Below are 24000 nucleotides of genomic sequence, written 5' to 3' on the forward strand. Positions count from 1 at the left end.
TGTATTGAAGAAGACTTGAAACTAGAGATTGAGACCATAAACTCATGTTTACAATGTTTACTGAGGTAATAAATCAAGAGAGAAGTAGAGTCATTTTCTCATAGACTTCTATACAACCAGAGGAGTCGCCCCCTGGTGGACACTAGAGAGAATGCAGCTTTAACACGTGAAGCTTTGGCTTCAGTTTTAGAACCAGAGTTTGCCGCCATGCTAGTAGCAGCTGATACTGATAATCCCTAATTATTATTATTATTTTTTCCATTTGCAAACTTGTCTTCAGACCTCTTTTCACACATGTGGCGGCACTGAAGACATGTAAACAGACTTGAATGTGCCAGATTGATGGAGTTTCCCCGAGCAGCCGTTAAAATAAAAGCAAGTAGTTATTAAAAAGCTCCAATCAGCTGAAAACGTGAAGACATATTGTCATAGTACATGTAGTAGTGCATGTATTTGGAACATTTTAGGAGCTAAATGGGAAAAGAAAATCACCGAAAGTTCTCCAACAAGTACAGATACTTCAGAAATTTAGAAATTGTGAGAGTAAAAGTTGCATTAAGGAGACAGAAGTTTATTAACTTGATGCATCTCATGTGAACAGAACGAGACGGAGAGATCAGCATCTCTGCTCCCGCGTCTGATAGACAGACAGACAGTAGCCACTATTGTCTGAGGTCAAAACAAGCAGCACACACACACAATACTGATAACACAGTCTGTCTACACTCTCACTGATAAGAGGGGGGGGGGGGGGGAAGATGTGGAATAAGATGACGGTAAAGCAATTAGAAAACAAAGGTTGTTTATTCAGTTCTCAGTGGAGTTTAGAGGGAGAAAAAATAAAGAAAAGAGCAAATGCTTCTTCATGAAGCAGAAAATATACCAGAATGCATTGCAGCTGCAGGCAACAGTTATTGTGCCTCCTGTATTCCATACAAACATCTAACGGCTTCACAGAGACACTCCTCTCCTCATAGACATGAACAGGGGAAGTGTTCTTCATGTTTTCTAAGAGAAGTAGGAAATCAGAAGAAGAATGAGGCCTAAAACACCTCGTTAAAATAAACTGATAATATCGGTGAACAGCTACCAAATTCCAGCAGATCTTTGACCTTTGAACCACGGATCCAGAAGTTTGATGCTTTTTTTTTTTTAAATCTCATTTCAGGGTGAAACAGGTGAGTGTGAGCTAAACGCCTCAAAACACGAAGAAGTGGAAAAAGTCTCTGGAGTTTCTCTTGGTAAGAAAAATAAAGCCAAAGCCTCACCGCCTCCCCCAATCAAGGCTGTCAGAGACGCTTTAACAGGCCGGCGTTTAGCGGTTACGGACGGCTTGCTAAAACACGGCGGCGTGATTTATGAGCCTACCCCCCCCCCCCCTCAAAGAGCCGACTCAGCTCTTGTGTTTTCTCTGGGACGGCGAGGCGGCGAGAGGGAGGCCCGTCTGCTTTTCTTTGACACGCGTGTTCACACGGTCGCCCAACAAAGAGCTTTATTCTGCGCTGATAGGTCGTGTGTGAGAAAACACGCCCTCGCTCCATCACCCCCCCCCCCCCACACCTTTCATTAAAGAAGTGTATCCTGAAAAACTAGAGGAAGTCCTCAAGTTTACAAACAGCACACTTTGAAAAAGCTTAAATGAAGACATTAATAATCAATGTGACACGATAGAATGAGACCTGTCGCTTTAAGAGGAACTACAACTATTGAACAGTGTGTTCAGTTACAGAAGAATCCTCCCAAACACAACCTCAAAACACATGCATGTTGTACACACACACACACACACACACACACACACACACACACACACACACACACACACACACACACACACGGTCTTAAGTCTCTCCTGCCCACATGCATTAGCACTCACTGACAAAAAAAAACATTTTACAAAACCTTAAATCCACACACCCTCTCCGTTTCTCACACACACACACACACACACACACACACACACACACACACACACACACACACACACACACACACACACACACACACACACACACACACACACACACACACACACACACACACACACGTTGAGGTAGGCGGTTGCTGCAGTTTGCTGGGTGGTCCTGAGGGCCCCGGAGGCCCCAGACGGAGCAGGGGACAAAATTACAGAGCATGACCCACCGCAGTGACACCCAACCTGGGATTAACACCCGGGCTGAGTCCCAGGCCACCGGTAGCCCCGGGGGCTGTGGGAGCTGACCTTGACAGGTTCAGAGGTGACCTCAAACGCACACACACACACACACACACACACACACACTCGCTGGTGGAGTCCAGGCCCACCCAGGACTGAAATAATGAGGGGGTTTGGTCGGTCCAGCTGGAGGAGAGAGGGGGTTCTGGGCGGAGGCTGGACTGGAGGACTTGGCTCCGACCAGACGGAGTATCTTGTGTCTAGAAATATCCAGATTGTGTCTACGTATACACTCAAGGCAGATCTCAGCCACACCTGGCAGCACATTTCGTCTCAACTGTGTCGCAAGAACAACTCTGGTCGCCGAACCTTTGTTCCCCGCACGCGAAATACAAGCGGAGCACACTGCAGTGCACGGACGTTCAGTGAGACAACTCAACACTGAAGACGTCAACGTGGGAAAGGAGGAGACGCCAGTGCTGGAATGATCACATCAACCCTCAGCAGGGCTTCTGATGCGGACGGGTGGAGGAACAGGCTGCTGAAACTCATCACTAAACCCAACCAGCTGATCTTGTTTTGTAGAGTAAGATTCGTGAAAGAATCCCAACGAAACGTTTTCTGTTATCAAACTATCACTGAAACATCTGGAGGTGACATCACAGCGCCTGCATGTGGAGGTCGGGCCAGGTGAGAGGAAACTTGGAGAAGAAGGATATAGATCTCTGAAGCACACACACACACACACACACACACACACACACACACACACACTATAAAGAGGGCTGGTACAGCTGTTTGGAAGTGTGGTCAGGGTCAAAGTTCAAACAGATACACTGACACCACACACACACTCACGCCCTGAAGCAAGGCACTTAAATCAAATCAGACTGAAGTGCGTCCACACACACACACACACACACACACACACACGCTCCCAAAGAGACTTTGCGTGCACACACACACACACACTGTTAGCGAGCGCGTATTAATAGCATGTGATGTGACTTAACCCAAGGGCCCGTTTCACCAGAACAGCTGCGAGTGCGGAGCCTGTGTGTGTGTGTGTGTGTGTGTGTGTGTGTGTGTGTGTGTGTGTGTGTGTGTGTGTGTGTGTGTGTGTTTGCTTTAAACCTTCCTCAAAAGCCAAAATATATATGAACTTTGTTGGCCCGTCGAAGAGTTCAAAGGTGCAAGAAAATACACACCGACGCGCCTAACACACACACACACACACACACACACACACACACACACACACACACACTCAAAACTGTCTGTGTACTCTGTGTACTTTCTACTGCTCCACAGTGACCTGTACTCACATCACATACATGAAAGCACACAGAGCTCTGCAGCAGAGCGTCCAGTCTGACGTCTTCATGAGCTCATTAGAAGTCGAGATCTCTGAATGCGGATCATTCAAATGACTTCTGACAGTAAAACCTGATATTCAGTTTACTACCACGTGAGACAACGAGCAGCAGAAGCTCATCATTTAAACGCTCGTTGTTTGCTGCTGTGGCGGGTGAAAGGATCATAATGAGCGATGTACAGACTGTGAGTGTGTGAGTAATGAGAGATTTCTGTTATCTGTTCTACTGATGTCTCAGTAAAAGTGTAAAGTTCTGTTAATCCGCTGAATACAAAACATTTACGTCGTTGGAATCATCTGCAACTTTAAACTAGAATGCGAGCGCACGAGTTCAGGCGCGGAGGCTTTATTTTGTCTCGACATGGACTCTGCAGTCTGGAGTCAAACTCTGCGGATCCAATCGCAATTATTCACGCCGGAATGACACGAAGACACCCGACGACACGACTAATCAGAGCACAGTGGGACGTGACGACGGTCTGCAGGTCGCAGAAACACACGGAAGACAACTCGTAGAAATATCTTCATGTTATTTTCAGACTTTTCTCTTCATATGTGCTGTACGTTACCAACGTGTATGTGGTCTGTGGCGTGTGTGTGTGTGTGTGTGTGTGTGTGTGTGTGTGTGGGACAGTGTTTAGTCTGAAGCCATATTTAGTCTCTCTGGTCATAAGAGGAGGCCTATAATCACACAGAACCTTTCTCTCTACTCATTACACACACACACACTCATACACACACACACACACACACGCACACACACACACACACACACTGGCCTGTCATTAACAGTTCACACTAACCTCCCAGGCTGCACACGTGCACGCACATATGGTAAACGAACACACACACACACACACACGGCAGGTTGTTTGCATGAAAACACACATACTGGATGCACATTTTGATGCATGTGTGCATTTGTAAAGATGAAGTACTTCTCCACACACACACACACACACACACACAGCAGCCGTTGTGCTCCGTGGATCTGATTCATTCGGTCTTTGTGTCTGATATTATTTACAGAGGAGCAGGTCAGGAGAACTGACATCGAACTGTGTGAAATATAAGATCATAAACGCTTCATAATGAAAACAGGTGGATTCTGATTCCTGGTCATCATGAGGACGCTGCGGCTGTTAATAGGATGCTGTTAGTCTTTGTAGTGTTTGAAAAGATCAGAGCAGAAGCCACAAAAACAAGAAGCATCTTGTTTATTGAGTTATTATATTAAGTCGCCTGATGTCCTGCTGGTAGTTCTCAGGATCTGCAGAGTTCACTGTGATCAGAATATATATACGACAAACGTGATTTAATTGTCATTAGTTAAAGTTACTACGAGGAACTTTCATTTAGTGTTGATTCTGTCGCCCCCTGTGGACTAAAGTGGTAGTGTCTCTGAGCACCAGACTCTTTAGAAAACCTCTCAGTCCTGGTTCTGGTTCTCCCGTTGCCCCCCTTCCCTCCAGCAGAGATACAGCAGGATTCCTCGTTACGACGGCGATCTATGAACTGCACTTCTCTTTGGACTAGACCGTCACTTACAGGACTAAAAGTGACGTCAAATGAAACGTCATTCTCCAAACCCTGCTCATCACGACACAGCTGGATACCAAACACTAGTTATGCTGCATGTTTATAAACACGCAGCCGATTACATTACTGTCACTGCTTTACGCGACGAAATACGACCGGGTAGGACAGTGAGGAAGTGTGTGTGTGTGCGTGTGCCTGTGTGTGTGTGTGTGTGTTGAGCATTGTGTGCTTGCGGTCAGAGACCAAAACAAGGCAGTCTAATCTTGGCAGACAAAACACAGAGATCCTGACTACAAATTAGCACCACACACAGAGACACACACACACACACACACACACACACACACACACACACACACACACACTTTTCTCTTTTCCACCTGTTTCTTCCTCTTTTTTTTCCCTCCACTAAGTCTCAGCATCTTTTTGTTTTACTGTTATTTTACGGTTTTTCTCCGTCACTCCAGAACACTTCAGCCACGACCTTTTAGAAACACTGAATCATGACGGTGAGATCTCCGTCTGCAGGTGTGGATCTGTGGGTCTGTTGTCAACACTATGCTACAGACGCTACTAATCACACTTAGATGACCCATAATGCACCGTGGCTTTGCAATTTGCGTGACTTTTCATGCTGAATGAAGGGAAGCTGCTGAAAAAATAAAGAAAACTGTTTTCGTCTGACGGAGAAAAATCTAAAAATTGTCCCAGAATGTTGCACACACACACACACACACACACACACACACACACTGAAACAGAAACATGCACAACCCTTGCTCACCTACACACAAGCTGTACACACTCAGTGTCCCCACGGTCCAACATTGAACCACACACTTGATGCAGTCCAGACCAGAGAGGCCTGAGAAGCCAACACACACACACACACACACACACACACACACACACACACACACACAGAGAGAGAGCCAGGTCTGAGGTGATGGTTTTGGTTGTGGTCCCAGTGAAAACGACACTAATTTGGAGCTAAGGAGCTTTGGCAGGCCGAGTCATAATTCCATAAACTTACAGCCGAAAGCTAATCAAAGAGCTAGAAGTGCTAATGTGAACGCTATTGTGATGCTAACACACTGGTAACATAGCTTGATGCTAAGCTAATTATCGCTAATCCAATCAAACACACTGGTTGCTTTGTAATGCCAATTCCACACACACTTACTTAAACATACACAAGCACACACACAGCTGCAGAGTGTGTGTGTGTGTGTGTCTGTTTGCTTTTCTCTCAATGGTCTCCTTTGAAGGAGAGAGAGAGAGAGAGAGAGAGAGAGAGAGAGAGAGAGAGAGAGAGAGAACTCTGAATTCACTGCAATAAGATAAATATCCTCAGCTTGGCGTCGAGAGGCCGCCGCACTCCCTCTCTGACTGACACACACGCACGCACACACACACACACACACACACACACACACACACACACACACAGACACAGATTACAGAGTAAATACCTGTAATCTTATAAATCGACCATTGTTCGTGAGGCGGAAGCAACAAATGTGCAGAGATGGACACTAGTGAAGGTGATCAGTCATGTATGGTTATATACACACAGACACTCTCACACACACAGACACACATACACACACACACACATACACAACATACTTGTATTTATGTAAACAAAACATAAACACCAGTCTCGAACCAACGGCCTTCTGCTGAAACATCCCTCGTCTTATCCTCCATAAGTAGTCTGGAGGACACTGATAAAGCGAGGGACAAACTCCCTCCAGACAGCAGTCGAGGGAATTTTACTTTATACTTTGATATTCTGTGAAAAATCAAATCAAAGCCCAACGTGTCTTAATGGAAATAGAGAGACGGGTGATGGAAGCATTGTAGGAGTGTCGGAGGAGATATTTCGCGATGATGAAGATTTTTTTACCCCCGAAAGGCTGAGAGGAACTGAGGAAGCCTTCATCGAGTCCAGTTGCTCCTTAAATTAGCACGTCTATACATCCTGTGTAGGCAGCAAACTCTGGTTCCGCAGAGTGAAGCTGATGCTTCATGTCTTAAAGCTGCATTCCCTCTAGTGTCCACCAGGGGGCGACTCCTCTGGTTGTATAGAAGTCTATGAGAAAATGACTCTACTTCTCTCTTGATTTATTACCTCAGTAAACATTGTAAACATGAGTTTATGGTCTCAATCTCTAGTTACAAGTCTTCTTCAATACAGCGTGATGTTCATTTAGTAAATGATGGTCCATTTAGAGTCACACAGACCATAAAGCAGGGGATGCTTTAGGGGCGGGGCTACACGGTGATTGACAGGTCTCTACCAGAGACGTATACGGCGTCTCTACGTCACTCCTCCTCAGTCCAGATATGGTCACTTCCTGTTCACTGGGTGCAAAAAAAACCCAACATGGCCACGGCCCGAAATCCAAGATGGCGACGGCAAAATCACCGAACTCAAGGCTTTAAAACATCAGTCCAATGAGTGACGTCACGATGACTACGTCCACTTCGTCTGTGATCCTCTGACATGGCTGAACATCTTCACTCCCGTCTCATAATTATCACCTCTAATGAAACGTATCAGTAATAACGAGTATTTCTTTTATGCATAACAAAAAGCAGGAACCAGTAGCAGCAGTATGACTAAAACGTGCAGCTCCACATTGATCTGCTACTTAGAACGGAGACGTAAACACACGTTTTCCAGCCTGCGCCCAGAAATCCATTAGCCACAGCTCTGAATGCAGATCTGTGTACATTGTTCCACCGTATTACAGCCACACAGGCTGCCAGGCTCTGTCCCATTGTGCATATGGGTTTCCATAGATGCAGACCGCATGACGCGCTGCGTGCACCGCTATAGTTACAGCTAATTAAATAATGGAATCACACACACACACACACACACACACACACACACACACACACACACACACACACACACACACACACACACACACACACACACACACACACACACACACACACACACACACACACACACACACACACACACACACACACGGGTCATTGTTGAAATGACATTTTCCATCAGCAAAAGGAATTTATTCATCAAAAAAATCAGATGCACGTGGAAAATGTCCTCCATCATGTTGAAACAGTGTGCGTGTGTGTGTGTGTGTGTGTGTGTGTGTGTGTGTGTGTGTGTGTGTGTGTGATCTTGTTATTTGGGGTGTATCCTCTACTGACCTGCAGACAGAGTCCTGCTGGTTTTAAACAAAGAGCGATTAGTCTGAGCTGACCTGGGATCAGACGTTAAACACAATGGGACTGATAACAGAAACAATATTCACTTTGATTTCAGGGCTTGAACTTCATGAATAATCTTATTATAAATAAACTTTCATGTCCACTCCAACATAAACTACTTTTATTCATGTTGCATCTTAATTTAACAAACTTAGTTTCACTTCCTGTCACCATGAGTATTAACATTTAGTCCCTTAAACCCTTTTTATTCATCTAATCCTCTTTACATTCGATGTTCACTAGTTTCTCCTGTTATTATATTAATCAGGAAACAGGAAATAGTTTGTGTATGAAGCCCAGGTTGTGGTTGAAGGTGCGTTTAGTTTAGTTTTTCCTCTCTTCATATTACAGTAGAGCATCACTCTGATGTGTGTCTTTTACACTGAAAAGCCTCCTTTAATGTTTCTCATTCCACTCACTGCCACTAGTGGAGAGCAGAGACGCAGCACATGGATGTTTCCAATCACCTTTTCACTGTGGTCTCTTTGACTCTTAACGTCATTGGAAGCATACGAGTTTACAGTCTGTGGTCGACATGGCCGACAGCGTGAAACTCCGCGCAGCGGCCCGGGAGCTGAAGTTGATTTCATTTACTCTACGGCCAAACAAAGAAAGCTTCCCACGACCAGAGCCCGACGCAAGCAGCACCCTGCAGCGCTCTCTGTGTTACACTCAAAAAGAGACGTTCTGAGACCACGACACGAGGTCAGCGCTGACCTTTGACACCCAGGCCCAGTGCAGTGGGATCCAGGTCTTCATCAAGGCGGGACCAGATGATGGCGGACTTACAGGTTTCCCAGGTCAGGCCTGGACTGTTGGCGCTGAACTATCGGACTGTTTAATTAAAGCTGCAGGCTATAATTCTCTAATCTCCTCTCAGCGTGACAGCTTTCCAACATGGATGACTTATTAAATCTCTGCCTGGCGCCCAGCAACGGGACACAATGAGAGATGACGCGGTAAGCATGGTGGGAAACCTTCATTTAGTCACAACTCCAGTTTCAATATACTTTGGGAGGAAAACTCTAACTGGAGCACAGCAGGACGGATGACTGTCTCCTCAGGGGACTAAAGGAATTCTGATGAATTATGAATAATTAATTTGCCTTTAAACTCACACTGTACCGATTATCTTCTAACGGTGTACTTCCTCCTGCAGCCTCTCATTGAACAGGTTTCATCACTTCTCTGTTCAACTCTTTTGCTTTTAATCTTCATCCTGTTTGGAACTAGTTCCTTGTGTCATGCTGTGTCATCTTTATCTATTTCACCGATTCACCTGTAGCTTTGTTAGAGCTTTGTTTGAGTATTTATTTCTTACGCTGCGTCTTTAAGTCCTTCCTTTAAATGCTCATTTTCAGGTTCATACTTGTATTTTTTGGGGTTTCTACAGGAACATGTTCACATGCTTTAATGTTCAGAAAACACATTATTTTTCTCATACTGTCTGTCTGAATACACCTGTATCCATCGTCTGTCTGAAACGCTGTTTTAGCGCCTGTCCCTTTAAGACATCCCTCCTGAAAAAGGCCAGTCAGCTCTGATTGGCTTGTAAGAACAACGTACACCACCTTTGTAAAGGAAGTTAACCGAGCCTACATGTGACATACAGTAGTGAGGGGAGACAAATCTGATTGGCTTGTTGAATCACATGTTTTCTAATCCAGGCGGCTCACAAAGAAGTGACTGGGTTGTTTGTGGGTTGTCTGTGGGTTGTCTGTGGGTTGTTTGTGGGTTGTCTGTGGGTTGTTTGTGGGTTGTTTGTGGGTTGTCTGTGGGTTGTCTGTGGGTTGTCTGTGGGTTGTCTGTGGGTTGTTTGTGGGTTGTCTGTGGGTTGTTTGTGGGTTGTTTGTGGGTTGTCTGTGGGTTGTCTGTGGGTTGTCTGTGGGTTGTTTGTGGGTTGTTTGTGGGTTGTCTGTGGGTTGTCTGTGGGTTGTCTGTGGGTTGTCTGTGGGTTGTTTGTGGGTTGTCTGTGGGTTGTTTGTGGGTTGTCTGTGGGTTGTTTGTGGGTTGTTTGTGGGTTGTTTGTGGGTTGTTTGTGGGTTGTTTGTGGGTTGTCTGTGGGTTGTCTGTGGGTTGTTTGTGGGTTGTCTGTGGGTTGTTTGTGGGTTGTCTGTGGGTTGTCTGTGGGTTGTCTGTGGGTTGTCTGTGGGTTGTTTGTGGGTTGTCTGTGGGTTGTCTGTGGGTTGTTTGTGGGTTGTTTGTGGGTTGTTTGTGGGTTGTTTGTGGGTTGTCTGTGGGTTGTCTGTGGGTTGTCTGTGGGTTGTCTGTGGGTTGTTTGTGGGTTGTTTGTGGGTTGTCTGTGGGTTGTTTGTGGGTTGTCTGTGGGTTGTCTGTGGGTTGTCTGTGGGTTGTTTGTGGGTTGTTTGTGGGTTGTTTGTGGGTTGTTTGTGGGTTGTCTGTGGGTTGTCTGTGGGTTGTTTGTGGGTTGTCTGTGGGTTGTTTGTGGGTTGTTTGTGGGTTGTCTGTGGGTTGTTTGTGGGTTGTCTGTGGGTTGTTTGTGGGTTGTTTGTGGGTTGTTTGTGGGTTGTTTGTGGGTTGTTTGTGGGTTGTTTGTGGGTTGTTTGTGGGTTGTCTGTGGGTTGTTTGTGGGTTGTTTGTGGGTTGTTTGTGGGTTGTCTGTGGGTTGTTTGTGGGTTGTCTGTGGGTTGTTTGTGGGTTGGTTGTGGGTTGGTTAGACCCTCCAGAAACACAGATGTGTTAGTTTTACTTGGTTAGTTTTAGGAAAAGAGCGTGGTTTAAGGTTATAATAAACACAGAAGTGGCAAAACTTTAGTTAACCTGAACTTCTAATTTCACATCGGGCAGAAAACAGCAGTTTTATATTGGACCCTCCTGTCCCGTGTGTGTTTTTGTGCTCTTTACAGCTCCTGGTTCATGATTACGTGGATTACATACTAATAGAGATGCTCTCCCGAAACTCAGTTCTATAAGAGAATCTGTTCCAAATTAGTAAAATATCAGAGTATTGATAAAGGCCAGAGTTCATGGTTCTGCTATCGGTACTTTCTTAGTTCCCAAGTGAGACGTCCTCGTCTCAAACGCCCTCTCTCTGTCTCTCTGTCTCTTTGTCTCTCTGTCTCTTTGTCTCTTTGTCTCTCTGTCCCTCTGTCTCTTTGTCTCTCTGTCTCTTTGTCTCTTTGTCTCTCTGTCTCTCTGTCTCTTTGTCTCCTCTCAGTACAGCGTGAGACTCACATCATGATCAGAGAGAACTCTGGTCGTCTCAAACACAATGAAACCCTCACAAGTAAGTTCATCACAACATGTGACCAACAAGCAGAACATCAGTCTGTTTGTGGAGCAGCCGTCAGGTAACGGTGGTGATGTCATACGTTGATGATGTCATACGTTGGTGATGTCATACGGTGGTGATGTCATACAGAGTTTGATCAGAAGAACAGGATCATCAGATTGTTTAGCAGAGATAAAGATTTTAGAACTTCTTTGTTTACATAGAATAATAATAAAGAAATGTTCTTTTCTGAATTATTCGTATTTTTTTTCTCACAAAATAATCAAAAAGAACCGATAAGAGTACTAGTATGGATACAATCCTAGCGATACCCGTCCCTACGTACTCGTACATCTCTATATATATATAATAATCTATAATATAGATTCTATAACATGAGGAACAGCCTGATGTGCAGCGTTCTCGCCCTCAGTAAACGTCTCCTCTCTCTCGTCTGTCCTCCGCGGTGATGGAGAGCTCGGCTCAGACAGCAGACAGATGGAAGCAGATCAATAGGAAATAAGAACAGACAATAAAAGTCAGATTTGTTCTTTGATTCTTTCAGCTGTGAGATCAGAGGACAGGAAGGAGAGAGGGAGGAAGAGGAGATCATCCACCACTCTCTCTCTCTCCGTCTGCCTCGCTCACTTCTTTCTTTTCACATTTCTTGAGTCTCTGTGGAGTTCTCTACATTTCTTCAGTGACCATGTGTAGTTTCCATCTCTTTCATCTCTTCCCTCGTGTTTCACAATCTTTGATTCACAACAGTTGTTTCTTGCGATGCAAAGAAAGACACATCTCATCTGTCCTGCACCGTGAACGACCGTACGAACGGAGTTGCATTGTGTTTCCATCCATCTCGTCCATGTTTCGTTCCATCTCTTAAACGCTCTGCATTTCATCCGTCTGCCCCGTATTCCAGTTCGCTCCTCATCTTTCCACACGTCTTTATATTTGGTATATCTAGTATTCTCATTCTTTGTATTTCTGGCCCTGTGTCTGTCTCTCCTGTCTGTCTCATGACCCCCCCCCCCCCCCCCCCCCCACCACCACCACCACCACCACCACCACATCCATGTGTTAATAATAAAGCCTCCTCCAGTCTGTCTGATAAAGAACAGTACAGATGTTTCCTCCTCGCTCTCGTCCTCCTTCTGTGATTGTTTTTACACGACTTTCGCGGGTCCCCCCCCCAAAAGATATCTGAACTGACCCAACTGGAACCGATGTGGATTGCGTGTCGTCCCGCCCGCAACCACTGCGGCATTTAATGAGCCCCGAATCTGATCCCAATCTGGGGAAGATAAAAAAAAATGATCAAGCCAGAGGGAATAGAGAGAAATCAGAGCCAGACCGGTGTTCAGGGCGGGGCTGAGAACCAAAGCTCTATCAGGGAGAAGTAACCTGATCCTACTGATGTAACGAGCTTCATCAAAGCTACATCTGAAACGCTTTGAACTGTGAACAGACTTTTTAAAGACCTAATGCTACCTAGGAATTGAACGGAGGCGCAATTTAAACCCTAAATCATGAAATATGGCTTTTAACCACGGTAGAAGCGTATAAATAGATTAAAAGAAAACAAACTGCAGCAGGAAACTCTGAGACGAACGCGTTCTACAAACCTTCGTGGTTTTAAACGAATGAGCGGAGAAACTCTGATACACACGGTGAACGATATGACTTGTAGCTGAACGTAAAGCAGCAAACGCCTACGAGCTACGTGAAGACATAGTAAAGTCTACCTGAGCAGAGGATGAAGTCTCTCGCTCTGCTCTGTCTTGTGTGGAGCCGCCGCTCTGCTCCGCTCTCAGACGAAGGTCACAGCCGATAACGCCGTCCAGACCAACAGCGTCGCGGTGGGAGCGAAGCGCCGTTAGCCGACAGCCGCCGGCTCAACGTCCACATGTTGAAGAGACGTTGAGAGGGAATCGACCCAATCTCCTAATCTCTGATCTGGCACCTTTAAAAAGGTAGAATATGTTCTCACATTATCAGTCTGTGCGAGCCAGAGAGGAAGGGAGAGAGGGACCGGCGTTGGTGAGAACCAGGCGGCAACAGATGAGCACGATGTTCATTTAGTAAATGATGGTCCATTTAGAGTCAAACAGACCATAAAGCAGGGGATGCTTTAGGGGCGGGGCTACACAGTGATTGACAGGTCTCTACCAGAGACGTATACGGCGTCTCTACGTCACTCCTCCTCAGTCCAGATGTGGTCACTTGGTAACTTCCATTCATTGGCTGCAAATAAAACAACATGGTCGACGGCCGTAATCCAAGATGGCGACGTCACGATGACACCTCCTCTTCTTCTAGACTAGTCTGTGGTGAGAACAGAGCCAGGAATCAAAAGAATGAAACCGTGTTTTCTGATTGTGTCACAGCGGTCACACCCGCACGCTTCACTCTGCCGTGGACCTCGTCTGCTCTCTCTGTTTTACCCGTCAGGCGTGACAAAGCGACGGCGTTTTTACCCGGGAATGCAAACCGGTGAACCCCCCACGTGGGGTCCACATGCGCTCTGCCGACGCCCAGAAGAGTCCCGAACACAACGACGTACGAAGAAAAGAGAAAGAAACGTGCAGAGACAACACACTTCTAGTGGAACATCAACGATGACTGAGATGGATTGTTTTTATCAGTAAATACATTGTTTTTTTTATTCTACCTTTAAAGAAACTAGTTGTGCTACTCGACTTCAGCAAACACCTGGAAAAACACTCCGTGGGCCTGTACACAGGTAGAGCTGTTTGCTGTGGCTCTTCATCGAGGGATAAGAAGACAAAATCCCTCACTCAGGACACACACACACACACACACACACACACACACACACACACACACACACACACACACAGAACATTGAGTGTCAGTCAGCTGAATGAAAGACAGCCATTCAGTGATAAGACAGACAGTCACATAAACAGACTGTCTAAAGGAAAACAAACCAGACCACCATCACCCCCTCTGTGCTCCATTCAGCCTCCGTGTGTGTGTGTGTGTGTGTGTGTGTGTGTGTGTGTGTGTGTGTGTAGGACGGAGAGAGAGAGAAAGCACTGAAGGGTGTAAATGTGTGTGTACCTGGGGTGAAACATCTCCTTGGGGAGGAATGATTGAGAGAGAGAGAGAGAGGGAGAGGAAGTTTCTCGGCTCCCGTCGGCCCTTTAATCTGATACACAAACACACAGGGCACCTAAGAGCCTGCCATTCACACCGCACACACACACACACACACACACACACACACACACACTCTCTCTCCTACATGAACACACACTTGTTAATGTGCAAACATGACACCAACCAGTCGACTGTGACAGGAGTGCATGCGCAGACACAGCAGCAGGCTGGTCAGGGTCTTAAGATGCTCTCCTGTATCCAGGGCTCAGGGTTGGATCTCACCAGATGTTCTGATCCTGATCACAGGCTTGTTAAGTACCATTCTGCTGCTTCTCTTCCTCCAGTTATCCTCCAAGTCCAGAGTCCCAGACCAAACGATTGACACTTCAGACCCCCCTGACAAATATTTGTCACTTGCAATCGTCACTAAAAATGTCTCTTAGAAGCTGACTAATGTCCAGCAGCTTTCATTATCCAAACTGCAAAACGTTTATTCACAAATCTGAGTAGTGAGTGCGAGAGACGATTGTCTTCCGTTAATGACACGCGAGCCCGTCTTCATGTCTGTTTGTGGACCCTCAATGGACCCCCCCTGTGGGACAATCTGATCCGGTGCCTTTGCGTGAGAACCTGGACTAAAGCAGGACGTCGTTTCTCCTCTTCGTGGAGGTTTGTGTGTCGGGTTTGAGCGTGAGCATTGAATTTTGTCCAAATGTTTGGACCCCTAAAAACCTCTAGTGCACATAAAAACAGGAGGTAAAAAAAAAGCAGATATAATCTACTTAAATACACTAACGCACACACACACACACACACACACACACACACACACACACACACACACACACACACACACACACACACACACAGTTTACAGTCAATGAACAAAGTCACTGATGTCTGTGTGCGTGCAGACACACACAATCTACTGAAATATGATTACACACATTAATAAACACACAGTCATGGATGTGAAAACACGGCCAAATGAAACACACGTACATATATATACATACTTGAAATGCACACTTCCTCATGCGCTCTTAGACACACACACACACGCACACACACACAGAGTGAGAGGCCCGACTGTTAATGGCGGTGGTCCTGCGCTCCACAGTGGGATCTGTGTTTAGCCATGTTTAGAGCTCCATTTGGGGCCAGATAAATCAAGAGGCTGTCTCCCAGAAGCCTCCATTAGGGGCCCCGCGAGGCCCCTGGACGGCCTGTCAGTCACCCCGTCAGTCAGCGAGCCTCCCCCTCTCCCAGCGTTTGAACTCGTAATTACAGGGGGAGGCTCGGCCCGGCCCGGCCCGGCTCCCCGAGTCTCCCCCCGCCCACGTCAGGGCTCGCTAGCCTTGTGCTAATGCTAACACTAACAAACAACGGACGTTTCACCTCCAGAAGGAAACGGCACCGGGGGAAAATATTTATGGAAACTCTCCTTTTTGTTCCGCCCCCTTTGGCCTCTCTTCATCCATTTCCGAAAAACTCCTTTTTTTTTTTTTTTATGTCTTTGAGTGGCAGTCCTGGGTTTCCCCCCCGTGAATTTGAGAGGTTAGCGAGCTAGTTAGCCGAGGCGCACTAGCGCCAGGCTAACCTCTGGCTGCCACAGATTAATCAAACACCAGTTAGAGGGGAGAGGGTAAAACACAGGGGCTGCTGTGACGGATGGCTTTTTAAGGAGTGACGGGGGGAGAAAAACACCTCGTACCAGGACAGATAGACTGCAAATGACCCCCGATGAACCAAACAACGTGGTGAATTCAGGTTTGTCTTCTCCAGCGGTCACTCTGACACATAACAAACAATCATTCATGGGCCTCGCTCTGTCCCGAAGCTCCATCAATCACATTCGGCCCGGCCGAGTGGTTTCAAACGTCGGGTGGATTATTTTTTTGGAGTCCAGCCACTGCGGTCGACGGATGGAAAAAAAAAAAAGTTTCCCCGCGCTTTACACTCACACACACACACACACACACACACACACACACACACACACACACACACACACACGCTCTCACACACACACACACGTGTGAAGTTCGGCCTCTCAGGAATTCATGAATAAAATATTGGGCTCATAAAAACGCAGCATGAACAATGGAAATATTATCCTCCGCTGCAAGAAACTCGCGGCCGACCGCGGAGTATTCTCTCAGGGAGCTCGTTCCTCTTATCTCCCGACGGCTCGTCGGCGATGGCCGGGCCGCTGCATGTGGAGACACACACACACACACACCGCTAACGAGGGGGAAACACCCCCCCCCGCCCCACCCCGTCACCTAAGATTGATGCAGAAAATTTACCCTGCAGACATTCCTCTCCGGGCCCAAAATGAAAGAGGTGCCTGGTTCACCAGCATTCCTGATTGGCCACACATTCCTGCAGCGCTCTAACAACAGTGTGATTGCTGGCAAGGAGCCGCGGCTAAAATGTCTACTTTATGAAAGAGTCCTGTGAGGTTTCACCTGGTTTATTGAGCAGGAACTCATCAATTAAGTTTAAAAAAAAAAAAAGATTGCGTGGGAGAAGTACCTTCCTGAAGCGCTGAAGTGCCTTTGAGCGACGCAAAACGTGCAACTAATAAAAACAGGAATCTAAAAGGTTCACTGGTTTATTAAAACGTTCGTTTGCCGTCTACTAGTCAAAAGAAAAAGGTAAGAAACAAGAATAGAAGAAGAAGAAGAAGAAAAAATCCCAAATAAAGACGTAAAGAAATAAGAAAATACAAAAAAAAGTGATAGAAATGAAGGAAAGAAAATCCAGAGAGACAAAATCAAACCTGTCAATCATCAGATTTACTCCTCTGCTAACCTTCTGTTAGACAAGAGGACGTGATGTCTCCTCGTGAAATCTTGCTGAGCTGGCCCTCAGCAGCACGACTCCTCACACTGACATGAATTATTAATTTGACGCATTCATCACTCTTCCGACCGGCCGTCGATAGCCTCCATTATGGCGGGCGTGTATACATTACAGAGTGTATAGTGTGTCAGAAACTTCCCGCATACGAGCCACTCGGATGCGGGAAGAGAGGAAGACGGAGGGAGAGAGAGAGAGAGAGAGAGAGAGAGAGAGAGAGAGAGAGGAGTGATGGACAGGAGTGACAGCAGAAAGCATTCATGGCATTAGTGATTAACTGGCATTAAGACTCAAAGTTTGAAGAAGTTTCACAAAGTTTCTTTGTGATGAATCGATGTGTGAATGATAATACGGTGACTTCCTAATGACGCTCTATCATTCATTGTGCATCATGGGTGATGTGTTATAAATAAGAAGATGAAGCGCTGCCGGCTGCCACGAAAAGACGCAATGTCCTAAATAAAAGATCGAAGCGCGTCCTCGTCACATCAGCTCCGTGCGGTTAAAAAATAAACCGAAGCTCAAGTTTTAAGTTAAACTGAATAGATTGAGTTTCACTATGTATTCAAATGACCTTTTAAATGTGGATTTGAGTTTTCGTGTCTGTCTTTCGTGCCTAAAGAAACACTGCTGATGAGGGACGACTGCTTGAAGTGCGGCTGATGAAACTGTTGAGGCGGCAGAGATGAAACAGAGCGAGGACATTAACGCTGAAGAGCTGGCTCCCTATCGCAGCCAAACCCGAGGTGATCGCTGTTTATTTGGGTTAGAGCGGCATTAAGAGACTTCAACAAGCTCGTTCATTTCCTCTCGCTGAATTCTGTGGAAGTTGCCGTGCGCTAAATTAATGCGTTGTTGAGAGTTGCTGGGACGGAGAGAGAGCGGCTGTGATCACGGGGAGCCGAGCGCTGACGTACCGACGGCTCTCACGGCTAATGAAGAGATGATGTCACGCAGCCTCGCTACGCTAACGAGTAGCTAATGGACGGTGGAGCGGATGACCGCCGAGTCGGCCTCTAGAGTAAACAAAGCAGCGGCAAGGAACCATCACTTTGCCTCAGACACACAGACACACACACACACACACACACACACACACACACACACAGATAATAAAAGCAGTTCCACCCTCCCATACGTCAAACTTAAACAAAGGGCGAGACAAAAGCTTAACGGCTGCTTTGTTTCAAAATCAGCTTTGCACTGACCTCAACTGCACACACGCACGCACACGCACACACACACACACACACACACACACACACACACACACACACACACAGAGCTAGAGAGAGTGTCCACACATGGGCGTGCAGCTACAAGTGTGTCCGTAACAGGTTGCGTCTGTTTAAACTAACGTGACTTTGTGTTTCTGTCCAACTGGGTGTGAGCTCACAGCTAATCACCAAAAGGGAGGAAGTCCATAAATCAGCAGAATACAGCTCTCACACTGTAAATCTACGCCAACACGTCATCGCTGTGTGTGTGTGTGTGTGTGTGTGTCTGTGTGTGTGTCTATGTCACTTTTGTTGGCAAAGAAAACCCAGCATGGCAACGGCCGTAATCCAAAATGGCGACTATGTCCACTTCTGATGTCTGTGGTGCAGAGTTGCTCACATCAACCACCTCAAATTGCTTCCTTTTCCCAAAAGACGCTCCACTGTGTGAGTGTGTGTGTGTGTGAGTGTGTGTGTGTGTGAGAGTGTGTGTGTGTGTGTGTGTGTGTGTGTGTCCTCTGACCTGGCTGTAAGTGGCGTCCAGCAGTGTGTCCAGGTTCTGCAGCGGCGCCGGGGTTTTGTCTTTGAATCGGGTCAGCAGGCGGCGCTGGATGGCTCTGAACTGGACGGCCCGCTCTGACAGCAGATCCTGGTACTGCCGAGCACTGACACGCAGCTAACACACACACACACACACACGCACACACACGCACAGGGAGACAGGACAACTTCCTGTTTACTTGGGAATGCTTGTTTAGCTTCTCTCTCGAGGTCAGCTGGGGCACCGGCTTTGGCTTGTACCTGGAAGTGGTGGTCTACAGTCAGGAAGTACTCCTGCAGGGGGAGCGGTCCGCTGAAGCTCTTCTTGAAGTCTTTGACTCCCAGTGTGGAGAAATGCTGGTCGAACCTCTGGACCAACTCCTTCACCACCAGCCACATGTCCTGAAAACGGTCGCTCTGGATGCGGTAACGCTCTGACAAACGAAATGTGCAGTGAAGTAAAGGAAAGAGATCAAATAATGTATCAGATTAAAAGGTTGCAAAAAGGGTATTTAAAGATGTCTAAATGGTTTCAAGCAGAAATAGTAGCGGGCGGTTCTTGTTTTTGGCACCAGTACTGTACTAGAGGTAACTCCCACATTGACATGTAAACCAGATTCCTCTGAGGTAAACCGGCGTCTTATGAAAACCCTGTTCATGAGGAGGTGGTGTCAGGACTCACGGGAGGTCTTGGAGGCCAGCACGGTCACCGTGGCTCCTGACAGGAAGTGGAAAGCCAAACTATTCCCGTCCTTATCTTCGGATTTCGCTGAAAACTCTGCGGAGACAACAGACGGCAGCGCGATGAGACAGATAGGACGGCCAATCACGATGCGAGACGCCAACAACAACAACAACAACAGACAGGTGAACAAGACACAGAGTCACACTGTTCACAGACACACAAATACAAGCGGGCTTAAACAAATGCCTCTTTATGAGCAGAGTGTGTGTTTGGACGTCGGAGCTGCTGATTGTCAGATAACTAGGAAACAGAACAGAGATTCCCAGAGCTGGATCACACACACACACACATACACACACACAATCACAAATAAATAAACACGCATAAACACACTGACATAAATACACAACCACATAGAGAGATGCATAACAGTTGATTACTCGTGTCGATGTATACACGTTCTCTCATTCCCTCTCCAGGGTTTCCGCTCACGCTCGTGTCCCTCGGCTTCCTCTAACGTCTTCGTGTAACGTCTTCGTTGTAACGGCTTCGTTGTAACGTCTTCGTTGTAACGTCTTCGCGTAACGGCTTCGTTGTAACGGCTTTGTGTAACGTCTTCGTGTAACGTCTTCGTTGTAACGTCTTCATGTAACGGCTTCGTTGTAACGGCATCGTGTAACGTCTTTGTTGTAACGTCTTCGCGTAACGTCTTCGTTGTAACGTCTTCGCGTAACGGCTTCGCGTCACGTCTTCGCGTAACGGCTTCCTGTAACGGCTTCCGTAACGGCTTCCGTAACGGCTTCGTTGTAACGGCTTCCTGTAACGGCTTCGCGTAACGGCTTCCGTAACGGCTTCGTTGTAACGGCTTCGTTGTAACGGCTTCCTGTAACGGCTTCGCGTAACGGCTTCCGTAACGGCTTCGCGTAACGTGTTCGCGTAACGGCTTCCTGTAACGTCTTCGCGTAACGTCTTCGCGTAACGGCTTCGCGTAACGTCTTCGCGTAACGTCTTCGCGTAACGGCTTCGCGTAACGTCTTCGCGTAACGTGTTCGCGTAACGTGTTCGCGTAACGGCTTCCTGTAACGTCTTCGCGTAACGTCTTCGTTGTAACGTCTTCGCGTAACGGCTTCGTGTAACGTCTTCGTTGTAACGGCTTCGTTGTAACGTCTTCGCGTAACGGCTTCGTTGTAACGGCTTTGTGTAACGTCTTCGTGTAACGTCTTCGTTGTAACGTCTTCGTGTAACGGCTTCGTTGTAACGGCATCGTGTAACGTCTTTGTTGTAACGTCTTCGCGTAACGTCTTCGTTGTAACGTCTTCGCGTAACGTCTTCGGGTAGCGGCTTCGCGTAACGGCTTCGCGTCACGTCTTCGCGTAACGGCTTCCTGTAACGGCTTCCGTAACGGCTTCGTGTAACGGCTTCCGTAACGGCTTCGTTGTAACGGCTTCCTGTAACGGCTTCGCGTAACGGCTTCCGTAACGGCTTCGTTGTAACGGCTTCCTGTAACGGCTTCGCGTAACGTGTTCGCGTAACGGCTTCCGTAACGGCTTCGTTGTAACGGCTTCCTGTAACGGCTTCGCGTAACGTGTTCGCGTAACGGCTTCCGTAACGGCTTCGCGTAACGTGTTCGCGTAACGGCTTCCTGTAACGTCTTCGCGTAACGTCTTCGCGTAACGGCTTCGCGTAACGTCTTCGCGTAACGGCTTCGCGTAACGGCTTCCTGTAACGTCTTCGCGTAACGTCTTCGCGTAACGGCTTCGCGTAACGTCTTCGCGTAACGTGTTCGCATAACGGCTTCCTGTAACGGCTTCGCGTAACAGCTTCCGTAACGGCTTCCTGTAACGTCTTTGCGTAACGGCTTCGCGTAACGTCTTCGCGTAACGGCTTCGCGTAACCTCCTCACTGGTCCTCCGCTCTTGAGCAGCAGTAGTTGTGCGACCCTTTTCTGTCCTGGACTGTTTGTGAAAGTGAGAACAGCGTGGGTGCGTGTTGAGAGTGTGTGGATGTGCGTTTTTACCCGGGAAGATGGAGCCGAGGTCGACCGGTGGCTGGTTGGTGTCCACGGTGATCTTAAACTTGGTGGTTTTGGCCGGAGAGGACGGAACACACAGCAACGCCAGAGGAAGACGGAACCTGGACTGGAGAACCCTGGGAACTCCTGAGGAGCAGAAAATACACCAACATGAAAGAGTATTCATGTATTTTTTCTTTGGAATAGCCTCTACTGGAAGTACAATTGCTGCAGCTACTACTAATGAAAACGACTTCATTCTGCATTTGTTCACACTATTCTCCAGCCTCCCTGCTCCTCACAGCCCACTTCCCTAAAGCAGCATCCATCTCCTCAGAACCCCCCGACAGCGAATCAAAGCGTCTTCTTTCTCTCCAAACAGCAGTTATAACGTTCATTAACACCGTCAACGCATATCCACATTACAAGAGCATCGGAGCGCTGCGAGGCCCAGAGACTCAACGTCAACACCGGGAGTGGAGGAGGGGTTGTCGAGGAGACGAAAAGGAAGTTTTGTAAAAAGGTGGGGGGGGGCGGGGGGGGTTAAGGGCCAACTATAATATATGTCCTGAGCTTAAGCAGTGCTGAGCTTGGCAGAAATCTACACTTAGCTAGAATAACAGAGCGAAGGGAAAGGGGTGAAGGAGGAAAACAGTTGTTAAGAAGAGATGGAGCGAGGGACCCGGGGGGGGGGGGAGACGACGGCCGAGGTCGGAGGGAGTGGTCGGATAAATCATGGAACGTTCCAGGTGGTTACAGATAGTGATAATTACCTCCAACTACTGTGCACCAGACATGCAATTATCACATGATTATGTGATTAATTCAATTTAGGTTTGACTACATGAACGGAGGCGGAGAGAGAAGAAGAAGAAGAAGAAGAAGAAGGGAGGACGTGGAGCCAAGATCAACAGCAACAAGAAGAGAGGAGGAAGGACTGTGGTCCTCTTTCTGCTCTTTGACCTGCTTCATTCAAAAGTTCACCAACAAACACAACAGAGAGGGTTAAATCCACATGTTGTCAAAGTGAAGTAAGTTCACTCAATTTTAACATCAGAGGTGAGAAGCTCACCGCGATGAAGACACTTAAAGTGTCTCCTCTCCTGTTAAACATCCTGAAGGTTCAACAGATCTGCTTGTTTACTACACATCACATACTTCACCTTTTCTGGAGGAAATATAAGCAGCGCAATAAAAAGCGTCAGGGACACTGGGAGGGGAAACTAGAGATAAACGAGATCACAACAGATGACTCGATAACGGAGGAGAGATTAGACAGACGGTGAAATGGAGGAAGAGGAATAGAGTGGAGGTCATGAAAGGTTGGCCAAACCATGTACTCGTCATCTCTGTGTGTGTGTGTGTGTGTGTGTGTGTGTGTGTGTGTGTGTGTACATTCCCAGGCTACCCTCAGCACAGAGATGTACCTGCACGACCAGCGTGTGTTTTACTACAATTTCTCAAAGCAAACTTCCTTATGAAAATAAAAAAAGCATCATTTCCAACACATGTGAGGCTGTTTAGGGCCTCCAGACATCTGTATTCTGTTGAATATATAATTACAGCAACAAAATGTAAGCCATAAGTCAACCTGCTCTGTATCAGCAAACACAAAACTGCTGCCGTGTCCCCAAAAACCTGATATGAACCCACAAACCACTTTCCAAACGTCTCCGCCTCAGCGGGCTGCAGGAGGCCTGAGCAGCGTGACGATCGGCCGAACGGAGCAGAAGATACGCGGTTCAAAGAGAAGCACGTTTAGTCGTGTGCATGTCGCCTGAATTGAGCACCGCTGCTACTTCAAGCTGCTCCACTGTGCTGCTGTCTCATGTCTGTGTGTGTGTGTGTGTGTGTAGGTGTGTGTGTGAAGGAGGGGACCATAGAGTTTATTTGAGTAGAGGACCACTGTACAGGATCAGGTTCTTACCACAGCTGCAGTGATGTCAGCCATGTGTGTGTGATTTAGTGTGTACAAGGGAAAGATCACACATGTTCATTCTTTGTGT

At 47.1% G+C, this 24000-nt stretch overlaps 1 protein-coding gene across 1 annotated transcript in view; it reads right to left on the reverse strand.

Annotated features, from left to right (window-relative positions):
- Positions 1 to 24000, reverse strand: part of bbs9 (Bardet-Biedl syndrome 9) — a gene marked incomplete at both ends in the record, with an annotated part of 138445 nt that overhangs the window by 73365 nt on the left and 41080 nt on the right. The window contains 4 exons of the mRNA XM_079165514.1: positions 19282 to 19434; positions 19560 to 19732; positions 19981 to 20076; positions 22001 to 22141. Coding sequence (XP_079021640.1) covers positions 19282 to 19434; positions 19560 to 19732; positions 19981 to 20076; positions 22001 to 22141 — 563 coding nt within the window. The remainder of the gene's footprint in view (positions 1 to 19281; positions 19435 to 19559; positions 19733 to 19980; positions 20077 to 22000; positions 22142 to 24000) is intronic.

This window comes from Pholis gunnellus (assembly GCF_910591455.1).
Source record: "Pholis gunnellus genome assembly, chromosome: 8".
In the NCBI taxonomy this organism is placed as follows: Eukaryota; Metazoa; Chordata; class Actinopteri; order Perciformes; family Pholidae; genus Pholis; species Pholis gunnellus.